The sequence below is a fragment of the Mastigoproctus giganteus genome, chromosome 1, assembly GCF_048544385.1.
Source record: "Mastigoproctus giganteus isolate SK-2022 chromosome 1, ASM4854438v1, whole genome shotgun sequence".
NCBI lineage: Eukaryota > Metazoa > Arthropoda > Arachnida > Uropygi > Thelyphonidae > Mastigoproctus > Mastigoproctus giganteus.
In genome coordinates this window covers 16,543,536-16,570,918 of record NC_143575.1, presented here as the reverse complement: position 1 = coordinate 16,570,918, position 27,383 = coordinate 16,543,536, and the positions used below count along the sequence as shown (strand labels likewise).

General features: G+C 38.5%; 1 protein-coding gene across 1 annotated transcript in view; it reads left to right on the top strand.

Annotated features, from left to right (window-relative positions):
• The window catches only part of LOC150090583 (uncharacterized), a 153,120-nt gene that overhangs the window by 12,665 nt on the left and 113,072 nt on the right, over positions 1–27,383 (top strand). The window contains exon 2 of the mRNA XM_090385101.1: positions 12,410–14,254. Within this exon, the coding sequence (XP_090241227.1) occupies positions 12,422–14,254 (1,833 nt within the window). The 5' untranslated portion in view covers positions 12,410–12,421. The remainder of the gene's footprint in view (positions 1–12,409; positions 14,255–27,383) is intronic.

The following is a 27,383-nucleotide window of genomic DNA, read 5'->3' as shown; positions in this document are numbered from 1 at the left end:
CATACTTGCATATACACTAATGCTAGTGGAATAGTAAACAAACTTGATGAATTTGAAGTACTGATTAGTCGTCAAATGCAGACATTGTGGGGATGTCGTGTCACTCAGTTATAAGGGATGCAGAATTTGAATATGGGGAGTACCCATAACAAGGTATGACCCAAAATTTGTTGATTGGCATTACCTGCATTGACCCTTCATGCATTAAGAATCTGCAGATAAAAGACCCACTGGGTGGCGGTGATCACAGTTCACTAATGTGGAATTTAATTAAAGACTTAACTACTGTCAAGGATAAAGGGAAAGGCCTCTGCTTTCATAACGGTGACTACAGTGGTCTCAGACAGTTTTAAAATTCATTGCACTGGGACTAACTAATGATGTTATCAACATTAAATTCTAAATCTGAAGCACTCAGGAATGTAATTGTAGAAAGTACAGTACAGTTACAAGGCTTTCTTATACCGAATAGGAGATACTGTTCAAGGTTTAGACCTAAATGGATGTTGGTGGAACTGATGTGACATGGGGCAGAGAAGAAAATTTCACGAGTTGCACATAAATTATCAGGTGAAACAGAAGCCTGTGGTAGATATAAATTAATTGGCAATCAAGTCAGACTATGAGAAGTCTCTGACAAATAGTAGCAAAGATTTCTTTAGGTAAACAATAAAAGGAAGGGGTTGAATCATATTGGTCCGCTTGATCTAATGCCTAGGAAGTGAGCTTAAATAACTTTAAAGGTGTGTCACAGTAGTTAACTATACAAGAACACTAAGTCTTGATTGTTTATACAGTAATGTCAGAAGTGTCTATAAAATGAGTGAATTCGAACTGCTGGTTAGGACAAGTAATGCTGACATAATAGGGCTTATGAAACGTGATGCCACCCAGAAATAGGGGGTGATGAGTTTCAGTACGGTACATACAATGTATTTAGGAAAGATAGGGCAGATAGAAGGGGTGGTGGAGTCATGCTTCTTATCAAAAGCAGCCTGAGCGCGACAAAAACTTTCCCGGATTCAGATGTTTTGCATGCTAGTATAGAATCTGTATGGTGTAACATAGTAGGAAGCAAAGGTATAATGAGAGCGGGAGTAATCTACAGTCCAGGTGATTGTGAAGATTATGATGAGAGCTTCTACATGCAAGTGGAAGAGGAAAGTAAGATTGAATGTCTTATTATGGGTGATTTTAATTTGCCTCCAATTGAATGGAGCAAATGGGAAGGAAACTCCACTTGGGGGACAAAATTTTTAAATCAACTAGATGATTTTTATTTGTACCAACATGTCAGGGAAAGTACTAGGGAAAAGAATATTCTAGACCTCATCATTGCCCATGAACCAAATGACATAATAGGGCGGACAGTACGGGAACCAGTAGCAGGAAATGATCATGAAGTTCTACAGTGGATGATGAAGAGAGAGAGCGAGAGCGAGCAGTAGTTAAAGGCAAAGGAATGGGTTGTAATTTCAGGAAAGGAAATTATGATGGCTTAAGGTCTGTATTAACTGGGTAGATATTGCACAGAGAGCGAATACAAATGAATTATGGTATACCTTTAAAACATTAATCACAGAAGCCTTCAATGTGTATGTACCATTAAAAAAATACTCTACGAGGAGGATTCCAAGTTGGATGAATAATGAAGTTGCCAGATTACTTGATGCAGAAAAAGACAGCATGGAAAAGTTACAGAGCAATAAAAAGTACCGAAGCCTATAACAGCTACAAAAATGATCAGTAATAGTGCCACAGAAATGGTTAGGCTGGCAAAGAGTAGGGATAAGGAGTTCTTCACATATATAAATCCAAAGAAGAGAGGGACAAACCATATCATATCCTTATGTAATTGATGTGAGATAGTATTAGATACCCCAGCTGACGTTCCAGATGAACTCAACAGTTACAGACGAGAAATCCTTTATGTCAAAGAGAAATTATGGGAGCGAAGTTTAAAAATATGCAATTAATGATATTGAAATTTCACATGATTATTTATTGAAAAAACTTTCAAGCCTGCAGGCCAGTAAGGCTCCTGAGGTTGATCGCATATACCGCATAATATTAAGAGAGGTGGCAAGTGAGTGCATTGAACCATTGAGGCTAATTATGAGAGCATCACTGGACTCGGGCATGATCCCATTGGATTGGAAAAGTGCCAATACTATCTTCAATACATAAGGGTGGTTCTAAGAGTGAAGTGGGAAATTACCAACCGGTCAGTCTAACTTCAGTAGTCAGTAAAATCATGGAGGCAATAATCAGGGATGGATTTCAGAATCATTTAGATAGAAATGGAATTCTGAAGAATACTCAGCATGGTTTTGTGAAGGGAAAATCATCAAGTTTAACAAATCTAGTTAGCTATTTTGATAAAGTCACTTTTGAACTGGATTTAGGGAATAATTTCAACATTGTTTATTTGGATTTCAGCAAAGCATTTGACTCAGTCCCACATGAGTGGTTACTTTATAAGCTGGAACAGGTTGGAATCACAGGGAAAATTCTTAGATGGATAGCTGGATGGCTTCATTGCAGGAGGCAGAGGGTTGTGATAAATGGTTATTCCTCAGATTGGGTTGATGTAAGAAGTGGGGTTCCACAAGGGTCAGTATTAAGACCACTGTTATTTTTGATTTTCATAAATGACATCGATGAAGGGATAGAGGGCATGATGTCTAAAGCAGATGATGTAAAGATTGGTAGAGTAGTTAATGATCACTGCCAAACAGAGCTTGGTGGTGATCATTAACTACTCTACCAATCTTTACACGTTACTGTTCCACAGATACTACAGAGGTGGTATCTGTGGAACAGTAACCCCAAAATAGTTTATACACTTGGTGGAGTTGAACTAAAGCCCGTAGTGGAGGAAAGGGACTTGGATGTTACGATACAGTCAGACATAAAGTTCTCGGAGCATTGTAGACAAGTTGCAAGGAACACCCATTGATGATTTATCGAACAATTGCTAGTAGAGATAAGGATGTCATAATCCCATTATATAAGGCTATTATTAGACCGCACTTGGAATACTGTGTTCGAGTATGGATACCACACCTAAAGAAAGACATTGTGCCTGATGAAAAGGTACAAAGATGAGTAACTTGCCTTGTGAATTGTAAAAAGTGCGTCCATATGAGGAAAGACTTCGAATATGTGAGTTGCAGAGCTTGGAAACTAGTCACCTTAGAGGAGACTTAATGTGTTTAAGGCTCTGAAAGGAAAATGAAGGAGGGTGAAATTTTCACGGTTATAAGTGATTCTAGAACTAGGGACCATAAATTCAAGTTAAGGAGGAAATGTTTAGACTGTATTGCAGCAAGTTTTATTTTAGCTAGCGAGTTCTAAATTACTGGAATAAGTTACCTACATGGATGGTAAAGACTGATGGTTTGGGGAAATTCAAATGTTAGCTGGATAGTTACCTACGGCAGAAGTGAAGTGCGTAGGTTGTCTATTTCCAAAGTATATTGTGTATTGTCAAAAGGTTATTCTTTTATTAATTATTATTTATTTATTTATTTTTTAATTTTCTGCTTATTATTACCTTTTTTTTTTTTTTGACTGGTGCACCATAAGCCATAGGCTTCCTTGCACCATTTGGCCATTCCTAATACTAATCTCGGTCATGTAACTGTTCATGATCCTGCTCAGGTAGCTCACAAACTGAGTAGGTATTTTTTCATCTACATAACTGCATGAGGAGTTCTTTAGGGAGGGAATGCAAGAAGTTCATCAAAATATTAGAGGGAGTTAAATGATTTTGTGATAACTGAGAGGAAAGTGTAAATGACATTGTTGATGGGATCTGGGTGGACGGGATCTTTCCAGTTATATTAAAGGAGGTAAGCAAACCCTTATCCATAATTGTGAGAGCATTTTTGGATTCAAGGGAGGTCCTTGGGGGCTGGAGATGTTGAATGTATCCCCAATTCATAAAGTTAGAGCAAAAGGTGACAGGAGCCACAGTTCCAACAAAATAATTGAGTCACTGGTTAAAGAACTAATACAGGATCATCTGGACAAGATTATAATTATACTGCAGTCACAGGATCATCTAGACATGATCATTGCAAGATCATCTAGACAAGACTGCAGTAATAATTCAGACACAGCATGGGTTTGTTAAGGGAAAGTCTTGTCTGACAAATTTGATTGGATACTATGATGTGGTTACAAAGGAACAGGATGCAAAAATAATTTTGATATCATTTACAGGCAACCCCCGTATAACGGTACTTCTACAATGTGGTTTCACTCTAGCACGATCGATAAATTGCAGAAATCCTCACACAACATGGCACTTCTACAACAAGGTTTCGCTCTAATGCGGTTTGAGAATTGCTGGAAACCTTGCATACACAGAATTTTTGAGCTTTTGTGTCGGGAAAACCCTGCTATTATGTTAGATGTAATTTTCAATGCTTCCATTCCTTTTTGTGAATCCCTGCTGTTGACTCTCCAATTAGCATTAGTAGATGCATATGAAGCAAGAAACCAAGTTTATGCAGCATCAGCCAAAAAAAAAAAAAAAAAACCCTCCCATTTCACTCCTCCATTCATTCCAAATGCCTGTCCAGCTCAGCCTTAAATTTATTTAGGCTATCAACCTCCACAACAAAAGATGGAAGCCTGTTCCACCAATCAACTACCAGCTGGCTAAAGGCAAATTTCCGCACATCAATTCTACAACTGTCTTTCCTCAGTTTGAATCTGTGCCTACTCGGGTTCTTAATCTGAGCAAGAGGAAGAATCTCATCAGCATTCAGCTTGTTCAACCCATTCAAGGCCTTATACACCTCAATCAGATCACTTCGCATGTGCCTAGTCTCCAGGCACTGCAATTTGCAGAACTTAAGCCTTTCTTGGTAAGAGCATCCCTTTGTTCCCCTCACCAATCTTGTTGCCCTTCTTTGTACTTGTTCTAGCAACTCTACATCTTCCTAAAATGAGGCCTCCAGACCTTTACACAGTACTCTAGGTGTGGCCTGACCATTGCCTTGGTAAACGGGATAATCATCTCCCTGTCCCGTCCCTGCTTGCAAAATTCCTATATATCTTTGACAAGACTCCATGACCTGCCCTGGCAGCCTGTCTGCACTGTTCAGCGAACTTCATATTTGACTGCACAATTACCCCCAGGTCTTTTTCACTTTCCACTTCCCTGAGTGTAGTACCACACAGTTGGTATGTATTTTTTTCTTCGGTTATTGCTACCCATATGCAGTACTTTGCATTTGTCAATATTAAAACTTCAGTTGCCACTTCTCAGCCCATTTACCCAACTTATCTAGATCCAGTTGGAGTAGCATACTGTCGTTAACAATCCTGCCAACCTTTGTATTATCTGCAAACTTGGACATTAAACATGATATACCTTCATCAATATCATTGATCAATATACAAAACAATAATGAGTCCAAACCGAACCCTGGGGAACTCCGCTAATAACATTTGTCCACGAAGAGCACTGTCCATTGATTACCACTCTCTGTCGTCTCCCACTCAACCATTCCTTTATCCATTGTAGCAACTTACCCTTAATGCCATACCTCTCCAATTTGTACACAGTCTTCCATGTGCAACAGTATCAACAGCTTTCCTGAAGTCCAAGTATATGATATCAAAATTATTTTTGGCATTCGGTTCCTTTGTGACCACATCACAGTATCCAATCAAATTGGTCAGACATGCCCTCCCTTTAACAAACCCATGCTGTATCTTAACTATTACTGCAGTCTTGTCTAGATGTCTGTGTCTTAAGACCCATGCTGTGTCTTAACTATTACTGCAGTCATGTCTACAGTGCTTCTTTAATCAGTGATTCTATTATTTTACACGGAACACAAGTTAAACTAACAGGTCTATAGTTACTTGTGTCCCCTTTTGACTCCTCTTGTGAATTGGTGATACATTTGTACAGCTTCAGTCCATGGGGATCTCCACTGAGTCGAAGGAAGCTCTCATAATTGTGGTTTTGCTTACTACTTTTGCTGCCTCCTTTACTATAACTGGATAGATCCATCCACCCCAGGGGTCTTTTTTATGTTTAACTTCAACAATTTCTCCTCCACTTCGCTCTCAGTTATTACAAAATCACTTAGCTCTGCTAGAGTTTGATAAACTTTTGGCATTCCCCTCTTTGATTAACTCCTCATGTGTGAATGTAGATGCAAAATACTCATTCGGTTTATCAGCTACCTTAGCACAATCATCAATAGTCAACCCATCTATGTTAAGTTGTCCAATCTGATTCACCCCTTTCCTTCTACAGTTTACATAAGTAAAGAACTCTTTGCTGTTTTTCTTTGCATCCTTTGCCAAGTATTTCTCATAACTGCCTTTGCCTGCCTAACCTCCTTTGTGACTTGATTACAGACTAGCTTATATCTGGCATAGGCTTCTGTGTCTTCTGATAATTTATATGCAACTCATGCATTTTTCTTCTCTGCCACGAGCCTCATTAGTTCATCTGACATCCATTTAGGCCTAAACCTTAAACAGTATTTCTTAGTTGGAATGAAAAGCTTAGTAGCCTCCAAAATTAAGTACCTGAAGGCTTCCCATTTAGAATTCAACATTGGTAACATCATCAGTTGATCCCACTGTACAGAATTTAAAAATTGTCTGAGACCCCTGTAGTCACCTTTACAAAAGAAAAAGCCCTTCCCTTTAGCCTTGATGGTAGTTACATCTTTAAGTAATTCCCACATCAGTACATTGTGATCACTGTCACCCAGTGGTTCCTTTATCAGCAAATTCTTAATGCATGAATAATCAGATCAAGAATATTACTTTCTCAAACATGTTGCTGTAAAAAAAAGTCATCCTATAAATCCACAAAAGTCTTGCTAGTGTGCAAGTGACCAACCCACAAGTTCTAGTCAATATCTGGAAAATTAAAATCCCCCGTTATAAGACATTCTGATTTACTGGCCCACTATATTTCTCTGCACAATCAGATTCAATCGGCCTATAACACACACCTACTCTCATTTTTCCTTTCCCAGTGCTTATGTCACACCAAACAGACTCAACATTGCATTGTCCACCAACATCAATTGGATGCACTTCTTTAGATTTTGTGTTTCTTAACTAACAGCATAACCCCCTTCTCCTCCCTTTCCTGTCCTGTCTATTCTTTCTGTACACATTGCACTCCCCAAATTCCAATTCTGCACTGGTTATATCTGTGTGTGACACCATGTCACTGATATCCCAACAATATCTGCCTTTGATGTCTTGACTAGCACTTCAAGCTCTTCAAATTTATTAACTATATTCCTAGCATTGATGTACATGCAAGTATACATGCACCTGTTTTTACTCTTAGTTACCCTAACACAGCCCATGTATTTATTTGTTCCACTATGACTCCCAGCAGTCCTGGAAATCTTCATTGCCTTGCTTTCCAGGCTGCTGCTCGTTCTAATAGAAGCAGTGCAAGAATCACTTTTGTCTCTGCCTGCAGCCACTATTAACCTTTTAGTCTTTTTGTACCCCGAAGTTAGCAGTTTTCCAACCCACCTAACACTGCCTCGATAGCATCAGGAAATATTCTTGCACCCTTTCTGTTTAAGTGTACCCCATCCCTGCAGAAGCACTCTCTCCTGTCAACAAGCACAGAACAGGCTGAAAAAAATTCTACCCCTTGAGCCTTGCACAATCTCTCTAGGGGCAAATTGATCGACAAGGCTCTCATCATATACTCCCTCCTATCGTGCCTGGGCAGAATTACAGACACTTTCACATTCAATCCCGACTCGTGACTTTTTTTCAACATTGACCTGTACTTGTTGAGTAAATCTGCAGATCTCTTACTTAGTAAGAGTTCCAACGTATACAAAAATATCACCTTTTGTGCTCTTATCTGCTCTACATCATCATCAACTTTTGCCCCTGGGAGACATACTCTAGTCCTATTCAACCTATCCTTCTTGCATAGTATATTTCCCATCTCCCTGACAATAGTCACCAACAATAACTAGTTCTAACAGAGGCAATCTCCAAGGCAGAATGTGCTGGGCCTTTGGGACCAGTGCATTCTGCCTTGGAGATTGTCTCTGTGTTGCATGATGCACAGGAGTGAGATCTGCCATTGAGCTGGGTAGCTTGAGAGCTTGACAGGCCGCTCATATTAATTTCTTTGAGGTTATCGCCTTTAGTCATATTTTTTGTGATATTAGTTGTTATTGCCTTAGTGATATTTTTCTAAAGCACATTTCTGGAGGTCACTACCATAAAACAATAAAAACAATTTGCACTTTCCGGGTTGTTGAGCTTTTCTGTTAGCGTAATCTATTATAAACGGGTAGTAAACTTGATCTTCTTGCATTTGCTATAGTACCGATAGCTGGAATTCTGTGGGTTTTCACATTATGGTGAAATGTGTTTCCCTTTCCATGAAATATTGAATCATAAAAAACAAATAAATTTTCAAGAACTCATTACTCTGTATCGTGTTTGTTGCAACTTGTGCATGCCATGTTCTTTGTTATTAATTGCTTATCATTTTTATTGTTTTAAATTTTAAAACAAAAAAGTCAGTGAACAGAAATATCGATTAGTTTGTATGTACATATTAATTAAACTATGTATGTAAGCGGAAATTTATTTTTATTTTGCTAACTGGAAAATATTCTTCCGATTTTTACGTATCATTTAACATGGGGGTCCACTGTATTTTTTTGGGAGATCCCTGAGTTAGGTTCTGTGCTATTGAACTTGTGCCTGTTTGAGACCATAAAAAATAATTATGACTCTGAAGAGTGCAGTTCGTGACTTTTAAAGAGAGCAGACGGTACAGGAAATCTAGCTGCTGCAGAAGAGATTGTGCTTAGACGCAATGAAGAGGAATTAAATTAAAAGAGAATGTACATTATCTGACATATAATTATCACAGTTTGTAAGGTAAGATGTTTGTTCAGTTATTACTATTTAAGTTACTACTATTATAAAAATAAAGTTAAAATATTAAGTTATTACTACTATAACAATTAAGTTTCCGATAGTTATAAAAAAAATAGTGTATTTTTGTTAGCTTTTGGAACGTAACCCCCCTTTTTGTATTGGTTCTTAGTCCCATATAACATGGTTTCTCATTACACGAGATTTTGTAGGAACCAAACTACTGTGTTATACGAGGATTACCTGTACTTGGATTTCAGGAAAGCTTTTGACACTGTTATGCCTGGAAGACTACTGTACAAACTGGAGCAGTATGGTATTAAGGGTAAGTTGCTACAATGGATAAAAGAATGGTTGAGTGGGAGAAGACAGAGTGGTTATCAAGGGTCACTGCTCTTCGTGGACCAATGTTATCAGTGGAGAAGACAGAGAGTGGTAATCAATGGACACTGCTCATCGTGGACTAATGTTATTAGTGGAGTCCCTCAAGGTTCAGTGTTGGGTCCATTATTGTTTTCTGTATTTATAAATGATATTGATGATGGTATATCAAGCTTAATGTCCAAGTTTGCAGACGATACAAAGGTTGGCAGGGTTGTTAAGGACACTACTGACGCTATGCTGCTGCAACAGGATCTGGAAAGGTTGAGCAGATGGGCTGAGAGGTGGCAAATGAAGTTTAACATTGACAAATGTAAAGTACTACATATGGGAAACAGCAACCCCAGAGCAACGTATCAACTCTGTGGTACTATACTGACAGTGGTAGAGAATGAAAAGGACCTAGGGGTAATTGTGCAGGCAGATATGAAGTTCTCTGAGCAGTGCAGACGAACTGCAAGAGTAGCTCATGGTGTCTTGTCAATGATATACAGAAATTTTTCTAGCAGGGATAAGGAGGTGATTATTCCCTTATATAAGGCAATGGTAAGGCCACACCTTGAGTACTGTATACAGGTCTAGAGACCTCATTTCAAGAAGGATGTAGAGCTGCTGGAACGAGTACAGAGAAGGGCAACAAGGTTAGTGAATGGAACAAAGGGTTGCTCTTACGAAGAAAGGCTTAAGTTTTGCAAATTACAGTGTCTGGAGACTAAGCACTGGCGAGGTGATCAGATAGAGGTGTATAAAGCCTTGAATGGTTTGATCATGCTCAATGCCGATGGGATTTTTCCTCTTGCTCAGAATAATCACCTGAGAGGGCATAAATTCAAATTGAGGAAAGACAGATGTAGGATAGATGTGTGGAAATTTGCCTTTAGCCAGCAGGTAGTTGGTTGGTGGAACAGACCTTCCATCCCTTGTTGTGGAAGTTGATAGCCTAAATAAATTTAAGGCTCAGCTGGACAGGTATTTCGAACGAACGGAGGGGTGAAATGGAAGTGGGTTTTTTTTTTGGCTGATGATGCATAAGCTTGCTTTCTTGCATCATATGCCTCTACTAATGCTAATGAGTTCGCAGGATTCAATGCTGGGCCCATTGTTGTTTTCAATATTTATTAATGATATTTATGCAGGCATAGCAGACTTAATGTCAAAGTTTGAAGTGATACAAAGGTTGGCAGGGTTGTTAATGTCAGTAATCAGGTTGATCTACTACAACAAGATCTAGGAAAATTGGATCAACGGGCTAAGAAATGGCAGTTGAAGTTTAGTATTGACAAATGCAAGGTATTGCATATTGGGTTGCAGTAATCCCAGATTAATACTGACAAATGTTAATCTGGGATTATCACTGACTACACTTAGGGTAGTGGAAAATGAAAAAGACTTATGGGTAATTGTGCAGTGAGATACGAAATTCTCTGTGCAGTGCAGACCGGCTTCTGTGTCTTCTCGTGGGTTTTTGTCACTTCTATAGAGGAATTTTGCAAAGCAATGCATAGGTCTGCATTTTGAGTACTGTACAGATCTGGAACCCTCGTTTTAGCAAGGGTGTAGATCTGCTGAAATCTGTGCAGAGAAGGGCAGTGAGATTGATGAGGTGACCAAAAGGTATTCTTACCAAAAAAACCCCTTCAATTCTGCAAATTGCAGCATTTCCCTTGAGACTGTGCACCTCCAATGTAATCTGATTGAGGTGTTTAAGGCTTAGAATGGATTGAGCAAGCTCAGTACTGATGGGATTAGCATTAGTAGGGCATATGATGCAAGAAAGCAAGCTTATATAGCATGAGACAAAAAAAAAAAAAAAAAACCACCCCATTTCACCCATCCATTCACTTGAAATGTTTTTCTAGTTCTGCCTTGAACTTATTTAAGTTGCTGACCTCCACTACAACAGATGGAAGTTTGTTCCAACTATGAAACACATGCTGGCTAAAAGAAAATTTCTGCCAGCAGGTGGTTGATAGTTAGAACAAACTTCCATCTGTTGTAGTGGAGGTCAGCATCTTAAATAATTCCTCTTGCTCAGACTGCACACAATGGGGGGTACAAGTTCAAATTTAGGAAGGATTGTTGCAGAATAGATTGAGGTGTTTAAGGCTTTGAATGGATTAAGCAAGCTCTCTTTTCACGGCATTCTTTCTTTTGCTCATACAGCACACGAGAGGCATAAATTTATTTAAATTGAGGAAGGATGGTTGCAGGATAGATCTGTTGAGGTTTGTTTTCAGCCATGTGGATGTTTGAATTTTGGAAAAACGTCCATATGTTGTTGTGGATGTGGATAGTTTGAATAAATTCAAGGAAGAAATAGACAAATTATTGGAGGCAGCACTGTACAGATGATGTGGAAAATTTTTCTTTTCCACCCTGGGTGATGCTTTTTAAGCTTGCTTTCTTGCATAATTTGCCACTACTAATACTTAAAAAAACATATATTTTGTTACTGCTTGCTCTCTTTTTTTAAATCATTGTTTCTAGTAGACATTCCTTATTTTAAACCTAAATACATAATATTTAGAATATTACTTTAAAAATTAGGTTCATACAATAAGTGTTTGTAATTTAAGATCTGTTTATTTTATTTTCGAGTAATGAAATATACTGGAGCCTAGAATACAGTGGGAGTTCCCGAACTTGTCAAAATCCCTTGTAAATCGTTAAACAGTGGTATATCTTAATAGCGTCTTAATCTATACATAAATTGAATGATGATAATTTATTTTAATAAATTATTCCATGTAACAAACTTTTATTGGCAGGTAAATGTATTTTTTTTAATGGACCAGTTGTACTTAAAATTTTATGTTTTTGCTTAGAGATAACAAATAAGTGGAATATTGGAGAACTTGATCCAGTTTGTGCCGGATTTTTTTTTTTTTTTATCGTTACAGATCCTATTCGGTGGTACAAATTGGAATCAAATATCTGATATTCTTGTTTAAATTTCCTGCTTTACTGTTACATTCTTTTATTATACATTACTTTTTTGTACATATATTAGTGACCATCAGTGCACTGATACAGATATTTCTTATTAAGTTTATCTTAAATGAATTTCTGTTTACAGTTGTAGTTAAAATACTAATTTATTTCTTTTATGTAGGTGAACCGCAATATGTCATTTAATCCTCCAGGTGGTCCCTGGTCAGTTCCTTCATCTTCTCATTCTACAAATCATCTTTCATGGGCTATGATTACTAACAGAGAAGGTTCATGCTTTTCACAGTCTGGAAAGCCAGCTAATTTCCCACCACCACCAGTCTCCCAACTATTGCCATCTTCAGCACCCTCAGAAAATATAAGACCAGTATCGTCACAAATGTATTTTCACTCTTCGCCACAGTCTTTGCCTCCTCCACCACCAGTCATTTCATCGTCATCTTGTACTCGTCTTCTTCCACCCCCTCAATTTCAGCAACATCAATCACAAAAGTCATTTGAAATAAATCAACCATCAGTAACACCTGTGCGACCACCACCATCAGTACAGTCAATGAATCATCCTCCATCAGTACAATCAGTTCATCATCCACCATCAGTACAGCCAATGAATCATCATCCTCCATCAGTACAATCCCTGCATCATCCATCATTGGTACAATCTGTGCATCGTCCATCATCAGTACCTGTACATCATTCTTCATCATTAGCACAATCTGTGCACCATCCACCAACAGTACAATCTCAACCTATGCACCATCCACCATCATCAGTGCAATCAACACAATCTGTGTGCCATCCACCATCCTCAATACAGTCAGCACAGTCTTTGCACCCATCACCATCATCAATACAGTCAGCACAACATATGCATTATCCACCATCAGTACATTCAGCACAACATGTGCACCATCCACCATTGTCAATACAACCAGCACCTCATCCACCATCATCAGTACATTTAGTAGCCCATCAATCATCATCACATTTAGCAGCACATCCACAATCATCAGCACATTTGGCACCACATCCACAATCATCAGCACATTTGGATCCACATCCACAGTCATCAGTGCATTTGGCTCCACATCCACAGTCATCAGTGCATTTGGCTCCACATTTACAATCATCAGCACATTTGACAGCTCGTCCACAATCCTCAGCACATGTGGCACCCCAACTACCATCATTAGCACATTTGGCATCCCAACCATCATCATTGGTGCATTCAACATCCCTGCCACCATCATCAGTAGAAGCTATGCCACCACCACCATCAGTACCATCAGCACTTCTGCCATCAGTAGCAGTGAGACCAGCAGCAACAGTAGCATCAGCACACCCACCATCAACAGTGGGAGCATCTGGAACAGTTTTAGGTTCATCAGGAGTGGCAACGATGCAACCAAAATCACTTTCATCACAAGTGCAGTCATCTTGTGGTTTTCACTTTCAGAATAACTCAAATTGTAATGCTGGCTCATGGCCTCAAGATCCTTCTTCAAAAAGTGGTTATCCATTAAATCAACAACAGACAATGCAGGCTCAACAGCAATCTTTTAATTTTCTTAAACAAAGCATTCCAGTCACCCCAAGTCATGTGAATCAGATTTCCAGTACTCCAACTTTAATTCAGCCTTCATTATCTCTTCCTCCATCTCATGCTGTATCTGCTAGTGTTCGGCAACCAGCAAACTCTTCAAATGTGATTTTCCCTCATCACCAAAGTGATATGAATTTAAAGGCACTTCCCCCTCTTCCACTTCCTTCATCTGCAGGCATCATTTTTCCTGCTCTTCCCATAATTAGTGGTCCTCTACAACCAGGCATGCTTGCACAGTCATCACCACATTTGGTACCCCATCCCCAATCGTTGTCACATATGGACATGGGAGAACTTGGACAATGTGAGTCTCAGAAAAATATCGATCAAAAATGGTTGGATAGCTGGTTGGCAAAAAGAGCAAAACCTTCTGAATTCACCAATAAGACAAAAACAAGCATTACAGTAAGTTATTATAATTGTTTTAAAATATTTTGCTTTATTTCTTAATGATTGCTTTTATTGCTTTTTTTATGTATATAATGAAATCTCTGGATGCCCTCTCTCAAAAATTGGCGCCTCTGTTGCCAGGTGGGAAGGAACAGCAGTGCGTAGCACACACTTCTTGATTAGACCGGGGTTCGAGCCCGTCACCACCAAATACGGAGGATGCGGAAAAGTCAGGGAATGACCACCGCATATTCACGGAGCAATATGGCCTTAGTTGCTAATGCTCCTAAAAACCAAATTACTAACCAACCAACCTCTCAAAAATTAAAAACAAATTGTTGTTGGTAAGAACATGAGGTGTTTTTATTCCAAGAGATTGCTTAACCTTCGCAGTCACTACTTGGAAGCATCTGTGTAGGTGTCTGAATTTGTAGCTTAATAATGACTAATAAACTATAGGTTAAAGGGGTCTGTAGTTTTATAGACCTGTTTTTCAAATCCTGTTGATAATCAGAGGAAAAATAGATATGTTATAGATTTTTAGGTATTTAATAGAGATTTTAACCCTGTGCTAATAAGTATCAGGCAGAGGTGGTAATGTTTTTTTAGGGAACTTTGGTGTCTCACTCTTCAAACAGACACTCTTTAGAACATATTCAGCCCACAGAAATATTGTCTTGATGTATCACAAACTGACCTCGTAATATATGCAGTTTACATACAACATCCTGCTGCATAATGAACTGACTTTATGTTGCAGTAATGTAAACAAATGATTTAGTATATACCAGAATGAATTTTAAACTTCAAATCCACTGTTGATAAAGCATAAGGAATAAGGCAGAATGGAAAACCAGTGGCAAGCTTTGGTATACATTGCCACAAGTGGCATGTATAGAAAGAAATATGAGCACACAGCCATTCATTAAAAGGTATTTTTTATATATATATTTAAAAACATTTGTTGTATCATTGTTTTGGCACAAATATTGTAGCACATAACTAGTAATGCAATGGAATAGTAGGGTTTTAATTGGGATAAATAATTAGCTCAAAAGTTCTAATCACTTGCTAGGTGTATATATATATATATTTGTTTTGTTTGTTTTTAGCTAAGAAATTTCACTTTTACTAAGGATATAACTAATTTAAAACACTGATCGTAATGGTATAGCATAATATATATCTTGAACTCGAAAACGTAATGTACATCTTGAACTTGTTAGTGTAATAAGTATCACTGCATTTAGGAATCTATTAGCTTAGTGTGGAATTATGAATTTGTCAATTAAATTTAAATTGATTAATTTTCATTGTTAAATCAAATTGTATTTAAACAGAAATCAAATTGTATTTAAACAGAAATCATTCCCCAGACTAGAGCAGCAAAGCAATGGGCACAAAGTAGCAGAAGTGCTGTGGTTTGGGGGGGGGACTGAAGGGGACAATTCTCCTACTAAACCATGGCCTAACAAAATGTGCAACTTGTGCAATGTTTGCAGGCTTTCTGGAACAGGACATGATACAGCTAAGGCAGATGTGTGTGTGTTTGGTGCAGAGAGCATAAAGAAATTAAGCGCCAACTCAGCGTTCTGATGGGCATTTATAAGGGTTTGAAGAGTAGGGTAGATGCCCTCGAAGGAATTAAAATGGAGGGGGTACATGCTCTAGGTGCCCAACTCTATGCCAGAGCTCACACTTGTGCATTAGACAATAAAACGGCAATCTTCACAGCCTGAATATGCTGGTCCTGTCTGTGACTCTATTGTCAGGGAAATGGGAAATATCTTGTGCAAGAAGGACCCAGGGTATGTCTGCCAGGGGCAAAACTAGCTGGTGTAGAACAGATATCCTCTTTTAAGAGCACAAAAAGGTGATATTCTTGTGCACATTTGTGTACTAATGATATTAAGAGTAAGATATCTGAGGACTTACTTAAGAAGTACAGGTCAGTGTTAAAAAAAATCACAAGCTAGGGTTGAATTTGAAAGTATCTGCAATTTTGCCCAGACACAATAGGAGGAAGTATATGATGAGATCCTTGTCAGTCAATTTGGCCCTAGGGAGATTGTGCAAGGCTCATGGGTTAGAAATTTTTTTAGCATTGTCTGTGCTTGTTAGCCGGAGAGACTGCTTCTACAGGGATGGGGTACATTTAAATAGAAAGAGTACAAGAATATTTACTGATGCTATTGAGGTAGTGTTAGGAAGGTTCAGAAACTGCTAGCTAGGGGAGGATACACAGACTAAAAGATTAACAGTGGCTGCAGGCAGAAGCAAGCAAAAGTGATTCTTGCACTGCTTCTATTGAAATGAGCAGCAGCGTAGAAAGCAAGTTACTGTGGATTTCCAGGACTGCTGGGGGTCATAGTGGGAACAAGTAAATACATGGGCTGAGTTAGGGTAACTAAGAATAGGAACAGGTGCATGTATACTTGCATGTACACCAGTGCTAGAAGTATAGTTAATAAATTTGATGAGTTTGAAGTGCTGGTAAAGACATCAAAGTGAATATTGTTGGGATATCAGAGACGTGGTGTCACACAGTTATAAGAAGTGCAGAATTGGAATTTGGGGAGTATTTGCATCTCATAGATGGGACAGGCAGGGAGGAGGGATTATGCTGTTAGTTAAGAAACATAAAACCTAAGGGAGTGCATCCAATTGACATTGGTGCACAATGCAATGTTGAGTCAGTGTGGCATGACATAAACACTTGGAAAGGGAAAATGAGGGTATGTGTGTGTTATAGGCCTAATGAATCTGATGAGTGTAATGAGCAGTTGTGCAGAGAAATAGTGGGCCAGTAAATCAGGATGACTTATAATGGGGGATTTTAACTTTCCAGATATTGACTGGAACTTGTGGATTGGTCACTTGCACACTAGCAAGACTTTTGTGAATTTATTGGATGACTGTTTTCTACTGCAACATGTTTGAGAGGGAGTAATACACATGATCTGATTATCACCAGTAATTAGCATTAGCATTAGCATTAGTAGAGGCATTTGATGCAAGAAAGCAAGCTTATGCAGCATCAGCCAAAAAAAAAAAAAAACCCACTTCCACTTCACCCCTCTGTTCGTTCAAAATACCTGTCCAGCTGAGCCTTAAACTTATTTAGGCTATCAACCTCCACCACAAGGGATGGCAGTCTGTTCCACCAACCAACCACCCGCTGGCTAAAGGCAAATTTCCGCACGTCTATCCTACATCTGTCCCTCCTCAATTTGAATTTATGCCCTCTCAGGTGATTTTTCTGAGCTAGAGGAAGAATCCCATCAGCATTGAGCATGCTTAAACCATTCAAGGCTTTATACACCTCTATCAGATCACCTCGCTGGTGCCTAGTCTCCAGACACTGTAATTTGCAAAACTTAAGCCTTTCTTCGTAAGAGCACCCCTTTGTTCCATTCACTAATCTTGTTGCCCTTCTCTGTACTCGTTCCAGCAGCTCTACATCCTTCTTGAAATGAGGCCTCCAGACCTGTATACAGTACTCTAGGTGTGGCCTGACCATTGCCTTATACAATGGAATAATCACCTCCTTATCCCTGCTGGAAAAATTCCTGTATATCATTGACAATACTCCATGAGCTACTCTTGCAGCCCGTCTGCACTGCTCAGAGAACTTCATATCTGCCTGCACAATCACCCCCAAGTCCCTTTCATTCTCTACCACTGTCAGTGTAGTACCACAGAGTTGATACGTTGCTCTGGGATTGCTTTTTCCCATGTGTAGTACTTTACATTTGTCAATGTTAAACTTCATTTGCCTCTCAGCCCATCTGCTCAACCTTTCCAGATCCTGTTGCAGCAGCATAGTGTCAGTAGTGTCCTTGACAACCCTGCCAACCTTTGTATCATCTGCAAACTTGGACATTAAGCTTGATATACCATCATCAATATCATTTATAAATACAGAAAACAATAATGGACCCAACACTGAGCCCTGAGGGACTCCACTAATAACATTAGTCCACGATGAGCAGTGTCCATTGATTACCACTCTCTGTCTTCTCCCCCTCAACCACCCCTTTATCCATAGCAGCAATTTGCCTCCAGTGTCACACTGCTCCAATTTGTGTAGCAGTCTTCCATGTGCAACAGTATCAAAAGCCTTTCTAAGATCCAAGTATATAATATCAAAGTTATTCCCTGCATCCAGTTCTTTTGTGACTGCATCATAGTATCCAATCAAGTTGGTCAGGCAAGACTTCCCCTTAACAAAACCATGCTGTGTCTCAGCTATAACTGAAGTCTTGTCTAAATGAACCTGCAGTGCTTCTTTAACCAGTGCCTCCATTAATTTTCCTGGAACAGAAGTTAAGCTCACAGGTCTATAATTACTTGTGTCAGCCTTTGATCCTCCTTTGTGAATTGGGGTCACATTTGCACATTTCCAGTCTATGGGTACCTCCCCTGAGTCCAAGGAAGCTCTCATAATTATGGCTAAGGGTTTGCTTACTTCCTTTGCTGCCTCCTTTAATATAACTGGATAGATCCCATCCACCCCGGGTGCCTTTCTTGTGTTTATCTTCAACAGTTTCTCCTCCACTTTACTCCCAGTTATTTCAAGATTCTGTAGCTTACTGCTAGAGTTGAATACACCTCTGGCATTTCCCTTGCTGAATAACTCCTCATGTGTGAATGTCGATGCAAAATATTCATTTAGTTTGTTAGCTACCTGAGCAGGATCATCAACAGTTGACCCATCAATATCGAGTGGACCAATCTGATTCATCCCCTTCCTTCTAGAGTTTACATAAGTAAAGAACTCTTTGCTGTTTTTCTTTGCATCCCTTGCCAAGGATTTCTCGTAATCTGCCTTCGCCTGCCTAACCTCCTTTGTAACTTGGTTGCATATCAACTTGTATCTATCATAGGCTTCTGTGTCATGTGTTAATTTGTAAGTATCCCATGCATTTTTCTTCTCTGCCATATGCCTCATTAGTTCATCTGACATCCATTTTGGCCTAAACCTTGAACAATATTTCTTAGTTGGTATGTAAAGCCTAGTAGCTTCCAAGATAAGTTCTTTGAATGCTTCCCATTTTGAATTTGCTGTTGGTAACATCATCAGTTGGTCCCACTGTATAGAATTTAAATACTGTCTCAGTCCATCGTAGTCGCCTTTACGGAAGCAATAACCCTTCCCTTTACCCCTAATGGTAGTTACCTCTTTCAGTAAATCCCACTTCAGCACACTGTGATCACTGCCACCTAATCATTCATGCATTAAGAATTTGTGGATAAAGGAACCACTGGGTGACAAGTCATCACAGTGTACTGATGTGAGATTTACTTAAATATGTAACTACCATAAAGGGTAAAGGGAAGGGCTTTTGCTTTCGTAAAGGTGACTACAGTGGTCTTAGACAGTTTTTAGTTTCCGTACAGTGAGATCAACTGATGACGTTACCAACGGTGAATCTAAATGAGAAGTCTTCAGGGACTTGATCTTGGAGGCTACTAGGCTTTTCATAACTAAGAAATACTGTTCAGGATTTAGGCCTAAATGGATGTCAGATGAATTAATGAGGCTCGTGGCAGAGAAGAAAAATGCATGAGATGCATATAATTTATCACGAGACACAGAAGCCTATGCCAGATATAAGCTAGTCTATAATCAAGTCACAAAGGAGGTTAGGCAGATTACGAGAAATCTTTAGCAAAGGATACAAAGAAAAACAGCAAAGAGTTCATTACTTAGGTGAACACTAGAAGGAAAGGGATGAATCAGATTGGTCCACTTAACATAGATGGTTTGATTATTGATGATCATGCTCAGGTAGCTGATAGACTGAATGAGTATTTTGCATCTACATTCACACATGTGGAGTTATCCAAGGAGGGGAATGCCAGAAGCTTATCAAACTCTGACAGGGAGCTAAGTGATTTTGTAATAACTGAGAGCAAAGTGGAGGAGAAAAATGTTGAAGTTAAACATAAGGCACCTGAGGTGGATCGGCTATATTCAGTTATGTTAAAGGAGGCAGCAAAGGAAGGAAGGAAACCCTTAGGCATAATTATAGACCTGTTAGTTTAACTTGTTTTCGGGGGAAAATAATGGAGTCACTGGTTAAAGAAGCATTGCGGGATCATCTAGACAAAACTGCAGTAGTAGTTAAGACACAGTATGGGTTTGTTAAAGGGAGGTTTTGTCTGAGCAATTTGATTGGATACTATGATGTGATCACAAAGGAACTGAATGCCAAAAATAATTTTGATATCATATACTTGGATTTCAGGAATGCTTTTGATACTGTTGCACAGTATTTTTTTGGAACGGTATTGTGTACCGCCACCTTTATTAACAGTAATGTGTGACATTTGGATGCAGTACAATTTGAAATTTGTAAATTTGTTTTCACATGTTTACCTACTATTCAAATAAGCTTAAAGTTATTTAACTAAATTTGCATTTTTCACTGTCTATTGTTAAGATATTTTTTATATAAAACTTTATAACCATTTTTAGAATTCTAAATTACTCAGTCGGACCTCTGTTTACCAAACTCCTTTTATAGAAAATTTTTTTGAATTCTCTTTGGATGTTGCATTTAAAATAGTTTCCATTGAGAGAAGAAAATTTTCATATAACGAACGGATTAGGATAGACGTAACTCTGTATGTATTGTTCACATTTCTGGCCTTCGGGAAATTTGTGCTGCTGCACGAATTAGGAGAGCTAACGGGATTACCAATTTACAACTTAGTGGTATTCGTAAAACTTATCCGACCACCTGCCCCACATATGGAGAAGTTGCGCTGGTCAACAGTGAGCAGATCAAGGAGTATTCCCAATGCTGACAATGGGCTGTGGTTAACCTTCTACTGCAGTGGTGTCCATCCTTTTTCTGTAGAGGGGTCATATTCAAAAGAATTCAAAGTTAGATTTCTTTTGCAGTCCGCACTGAGTGATTCGAGAAAAATTAATGTGTTACATTTTCCATATCTTGTTACATGTAAAAGTAAAATTGAAAATATCCGAAAATTTTATTAAGTACATACACAATCACATTTACTGAACAAAACTTTTAATGATGATAAATTTTTTTTGATAATTAACAAAATTTAAAATGCTGTTTTAGTTCACTTTCCACGTTGGCCCTATGTTGGGCCACTGTGAATCAATTGTAAGAGAATTAGGACAGAGTGATTTTCTTTTACCCTGATAAATAATCATCTGTTGTTTTGCAGAAGTGCATTATCCACTTTTTTTCCTTAAATTTACCCTATCTCTGTTTAAACAGTCACAGTACCTGAATATCTGAATGACACCGACAGATATTCAGGTTGCGCAGGTTCAAAAAAAAAAAAAAAAGAGAGAAGAAGAAATTGAAATTTAACAACTAGTTCAAAGAACCAGTGACAGTGTCGATGACAAGAGAAGGAAAATGAGAATAACGACAGTATTAAACCTTCTAAACATGAAATGTTGGCATTTGGTAAAAACAAAGTTAGGAAATTGTCAGTTAGGTTACAGTGAATTAAATGAAAGAGACACAATTTGTGGATTTCGGGAATACCTAATTGAAAAAAAGGTTTCGGAAGAATTGAAGCATTTGATGGACTCTGAATATGATATCAATTTCATCAAATGAATGTGAATGAGGATTTTCACAAATGAATCTGATTGTCAGCTCAACCAGAGCTTCGTTGATAACAAAAACAATTGTAGGCTCACTGCTGACCTGCTTCGATCCAGCAAAATACGTCGATTCGTGGCTGCTTCGGAAACGGAATTCACTAACCTACACAGACAGTAAGAAAAGAAGTTGGCATAGTGTGTTAGATGAGAACTTTAAAATTTGTAATATTCTATAAAAATTTTATTATGAAATTACTTTTATTTATTACTTAATTTACTCACATTTTACTTATTTTTGTTATATACTTGACTAATAAATTTATGCTTAATAGACTGTGTGTTAATACACTTAATTTGTTGTTCTTATTCTAAAAATATTACTACTAAAGTAACATTACCAGGAAATAATTTTTTAGAGTACTTTTCATATCCATGTAATTTTCAATTTTTCCTGATAGCAAAGAACGAGTACCAGCATCTATTTTTTTACCAAAAAAAGCACTGCTGTTTCACATGTAAAACTGCTGTACAGATTGGAGAGGTATATCATTAAGAGCAAGTTGCTACAATGGATAAAGGGATGGTTTAGTGGGAGACGTCAGAGAGTGGTAATCAATGGACACTGCTCTTCGTGGATTAATGTTATTAGTGGAGTTCCCCAGGGTTCGGTGCTGGGCCCATTGTTGTTTTGTGTATTAATCATTAATATTGATGAGGGTATATCGAGCTTAATGTCCAAGTTTGCAGGTGATACAAAGGTTGGCAGGGTTGTTAACTACAGTAAAGACAGTATGCTACTTGAACTGGATCTAGATAAGTTGGGCAAATGGGCTGAGAAGTGGCAACTGAAGTTTAACATTGATAAATGCAAAGTACTGCATCTGGGTAGCAGTAACCTAAGAGAAATGTACCAAGTGTGTGGTACTACACAAATTGAAGTGGAGAGTGAAAAACACAGGTGTAATTGTGCTGTCACATATGAAGTTTGCTGAACAGTGCAGATGTGCTGCCAGAGCAAGTAATGGAGTCTTGTCAATGACTCCATGACCTGCTTATCCCGTTGTACAAGACAATGGTCAGGCCACACCTTGAATACTGTGTACACGTCTGGAAGCCTCATTTTAGGAAGGATGTACAGTTGCTAGATGAGTACAAAGAAGGGCAACAAGATTGGTGAGGAGGAACAAAGGGATGCTCTCAAGATAGGCTTAAGTTTTGTAAATTGCAGTGCCTGGAGACTAGACACATGCAAAGTGATCTGATTGAGGTGTATAAGGCCTTGAATGGGTTGAGCAAGCTCAATGCTGATGGGATTCTTCCTCTTGCTCAGATTAAGAATCTGAGGGGGCATAGATACAAACTGAGGAAAGACAGCTGTAGAACAGATATGCAGAAATTTGCCTTTAGCCAGCAGGTAGTTGATTGCTGGAACAGACTTCCATCTCTTGTTGTGGAAGTTGATAGCTTAAATAAAGTTAAGGCTGAGCTGGACAAACATTTGGAGTGAATACATGGATGAAATGGGAAGTGTTTTTTTTTTTTTTTTTTTTAACTGATGCTGCATAAGTTGCTTTCTTGCATCGTAAACCTCTGCTAATGCTAATTCAGCCCCTGGAGAAAATGTGTAAGGTTCATGGGGTAGAATTTTTCTCAGTGTGGTCTGTTCTTGATAACAGGAGAGACTTTTTTACAGGGATGGGATATAATAGAAAGGGTGAAGAATGTTTGTTGATGCTATCAAGGTAGTAAGTAATAGGTGGAAAACTTCTTGGGGGATACACAGACTAAGAGGTTTTGCTCTGCTTCTGTTGGAATATGCAGCAGCCTGGAATGCAAGGTAAGGTGTTGGGAATTTCAGGCCCTGCTATATTTCATCATGGAACAAATAAATACGTGGGCTGTGTTAGGGTAACTAAGAGCAAGAACATATGCATGTATACTTGCATGTACACTAATGATAGGGGCACTGTAAATAAATTTGCTGAATTTGAAATACTGATTAAGTGATCAGATGCAGATATTGTAGGGATAGTGGAGACATGGTGTCACTCAGGCATAAGTGATACTGAATTCCAATATGTTGGGTACAATATATACAGAAAGGAGTGAAGAAGTGGAGGAGTTATGCTCTTAGTTAAGAAGCATATTAAATCTGAGCAGTTCATCCAGTTGACAGTGGGTGACCAGTGCAATGTTGAGTCAGTTTGTGTGATATAAGCACTGGGAAAACAAAATTGAGAGGAGGAGTATGTTATAAGCCTCATGACTGTGATAAGTATACCAAACAGCTTTACAGAGAAATAGAGTGGACCAGATAATTAGAATGTCTTATAATGGGGGATTTTAACTTTCCAGATGTTGACTGGAATTTGTGAGTTGGTCACACAAACTAGCAAGACTTTTGTAATTTTCTTGGATGACTGCTTTCTACGGCAGCATGTTAGAAAGGCAACAAGAGGAAGCAATATTCTTGACCTGGTTATCAGCAGTGATTCTTCATGCATTAAGAATCTGAGTAAAAGACCCACTGGGTGTCATCACAGTGTACTAATGTGGAATTTAATTAAAGCATAACTACTGTCAAGCATAAAAGGAAAGGCTTTTGCTTTTTTAAGGGAGACTACAGTGGTCTCAGAAAATTTTTCGGTTCTATGCAGTAAGACCAACTGTTCATGTTATCAACAGCAAATTCTAAATGGGAAGCATTCATTGAAGTTAACATAGAAGCTGCTATGTTTTTCATACCAACAAAGAAATACTGTTCAAGGCTTAGACCTAAATGGATGTCTGGTGAACTATTGAGACGTGGCAGAGAAGGAAGTTGCATGGGATGCATATAAATTATCAAGTTATTCAGAAGCTTATTGTAGGTATAAATTAGTCTATAATGAAGTCACAAAGAAGATTGGGCAAGCTAAGGCAGATTATGAGATGTCTCTGGCAAAGAATGCAAAAAAAAAAGCAGCAAAGACTTTTATGCTTGTATTAAAGGAAGGGATTGAATCATATTGGTCCACTTGATATTGATGATTTAACTGTTGATAATCCTAACCAGCTTGCTCACAAACTCAGTAGGTATGTTGCATCTACATTCATGCACAAGGAGTTCTTTAGGGAGGGAATGCAAGTTCATCAAAATCTAAAATGGTACTAAATGATTTTGTGATAACTGAAAAGAAAGTGGAAGAGAAATTGTTGAAGCTGAACATAAAAAAAAAAAGGCACATTGAGCAGATGGAATCTATCCAGTTATATTAAAGGAGGCAGAAAAGGAGATAAACAAACCCTTAGTCATACTTATGAGAACATCCTTGGATTCAGGGGTGGTCTCTTAGGTCTGAAGATGTGCAAATGTAATCCCAATTCATAAAGGGGATCAAAAGGTGACATATGTAATTATAAACCTGTTAGCTTAGTGTCTGTTCCAGGGAAAATAATTGAGTCACTGGTTAAAGAAGGATGTAGGACCATCTGGACAGGAATGCAATTATACTGAAGTTACTGCATTGATTTGTGAAGGGGTGGTCTTGTCTAACCAATCTAATAGGTTACAATGATGCAGTGACCAAGAAACTTGATGCAAAAAATAATTTTGATATCTCATACTTGGATTTCAGAGAGGCTTTTGATGGTGTTGCACATAAAAAATTGCTGTACAAACTGGACAATGTTGGCATTAAGGGCAAGTTACTACCATGGATAAAGGGATGGTGGGCACTGCTCTTCGCTGACTAATGTTATTAGTGGAATTCCCCCCAGGATTCAGTCCTGGGCCCATTGTTGTTTTTAGTATTTATTAATGATAATGATGAAGGTATATCAGGCTTAATGTCAAAGTTTGCAGATGATACAAAGGTTGGCAGTGTGGTTAGCAGCAGTAATGATGGTATGCTACTGCAACAAGATCTAGAACAATTAGTTCAATGGCCTGAGAAATGGTAGTTTAAGTTTAACATTGACAAATGCAAGGTACTACACATGAGTAGCAGTAATCCCAGAGTAACTTATCAACTGTATGGTACCACACTCAGGGTAGTGGAAAATGAAAAAGACCAGGGGGTAATCTGTATATCATTGACAAAACCCCATAAGCTGGTGAATATTCACCAATTTCACTGGTAAGGTCTACGAGCAGCTCTTGGGAGACCATGTGCACCCTGCCATGTGGGATTTTTTCCCAGACAAAAACGGGATCTTCCAAGACGATAATGTGACACATCTTTGGATTTGCACTGGGCATGAGCAATTCGAGGAACACAGTGAAGATATCACCCATCTTGATTGGCTTCCAAATTCGCCTGACTTCAATCCAATTGAACACGTGTAGAATGTTTTGGAATGGGAAGTGAGGCATGGACACACACACCCATCATCTGTTCCAACGCTATGGAAATCCTTACAGGTAGCATGACTGCAGAACCCTATGGAAGTCTTCAGACATCTAGTGGAATCAATGCCTAGGCAAATAGCAGCTGTTATCCATACAAACAGTAGCCCAATGTAGTATTCGGTAGGTGGTCATAATTCAGTAATCACTGAGTGTGTATACACAAGATCCGGAAAAGTGGCCCCTTGCATTTCGCCTCACACATTTCGCCCTCTGAAATGTAAATGATACACCTAATTTTTTAATAATTCTAATTTATTTTGTTTTAATAGAATAAATGCACATTATTATTGTTTAAAACTCGAAGTTGTATGCAATACCTCTAAGGTAATCGATCACATTACGATTTTGAAAATCTTGGACTATTCTTTTGATTCTAGCAGAAATTGCAGCATACTTCTTGTTTCTTTGATTGCCTGAATTACCGGAAATTAGTTGTGTAATTTTGAAATTGTGTAGCCCTTGTTGTTTCTTTAAAGAATCAATGAATCGGTAAATATTTGGGAATAAAGTAGCACAAGTTTCCTGAAATCCCCTGTGCCACCCCTCCACGCCGTTGTTGGTACGTTGCTGATAATTCAGTGTTCATGTGTAAACATTCCACAATTCGATGGCAAAAATGGGTAATTGCTGGCCTCTCCGTTGTCTTCTTCCAATATATGTATCTTCAAAGTAGTTTGCAATCACCATAGCTTCAATGAGGAAGTTATCAGCTTCAACTAAATCTTCAAATGCTTTAATAACGTTAGCAGAAGGAATAAATGCCAATGCCGGAATCATTCGAATCCAATGAGCAAATTCGTGGTCTTCTTCATATCGGGCTTAAACCTTCATTCGTACCTTTTGCCAAAGCTTTGGGAAAGATGAAAAAAAACAACCAGTATTTACAATACCAGGAAATTCTTGTTGGAAGGCTTGCATGGCACTTTGTTCGAAATTTGTAATAAGTCGCTGGGATTGGAGACCTGGTTGTAGATTTTTAACTTCTTGAAGCAACTTGATGTATGTGGTACGAGTTTTGTTTGGCAGAAGTGCGTAGACCACTGGAATAACTGCATTGAATTGAACCACATGAATTGTATAAAGCTGCTGGAAATGTGTGGGTACTGTGCTAAAAGTTCCATCAGAAAACCATTCCTGGCTACGCGCCAATAACTGAAGAT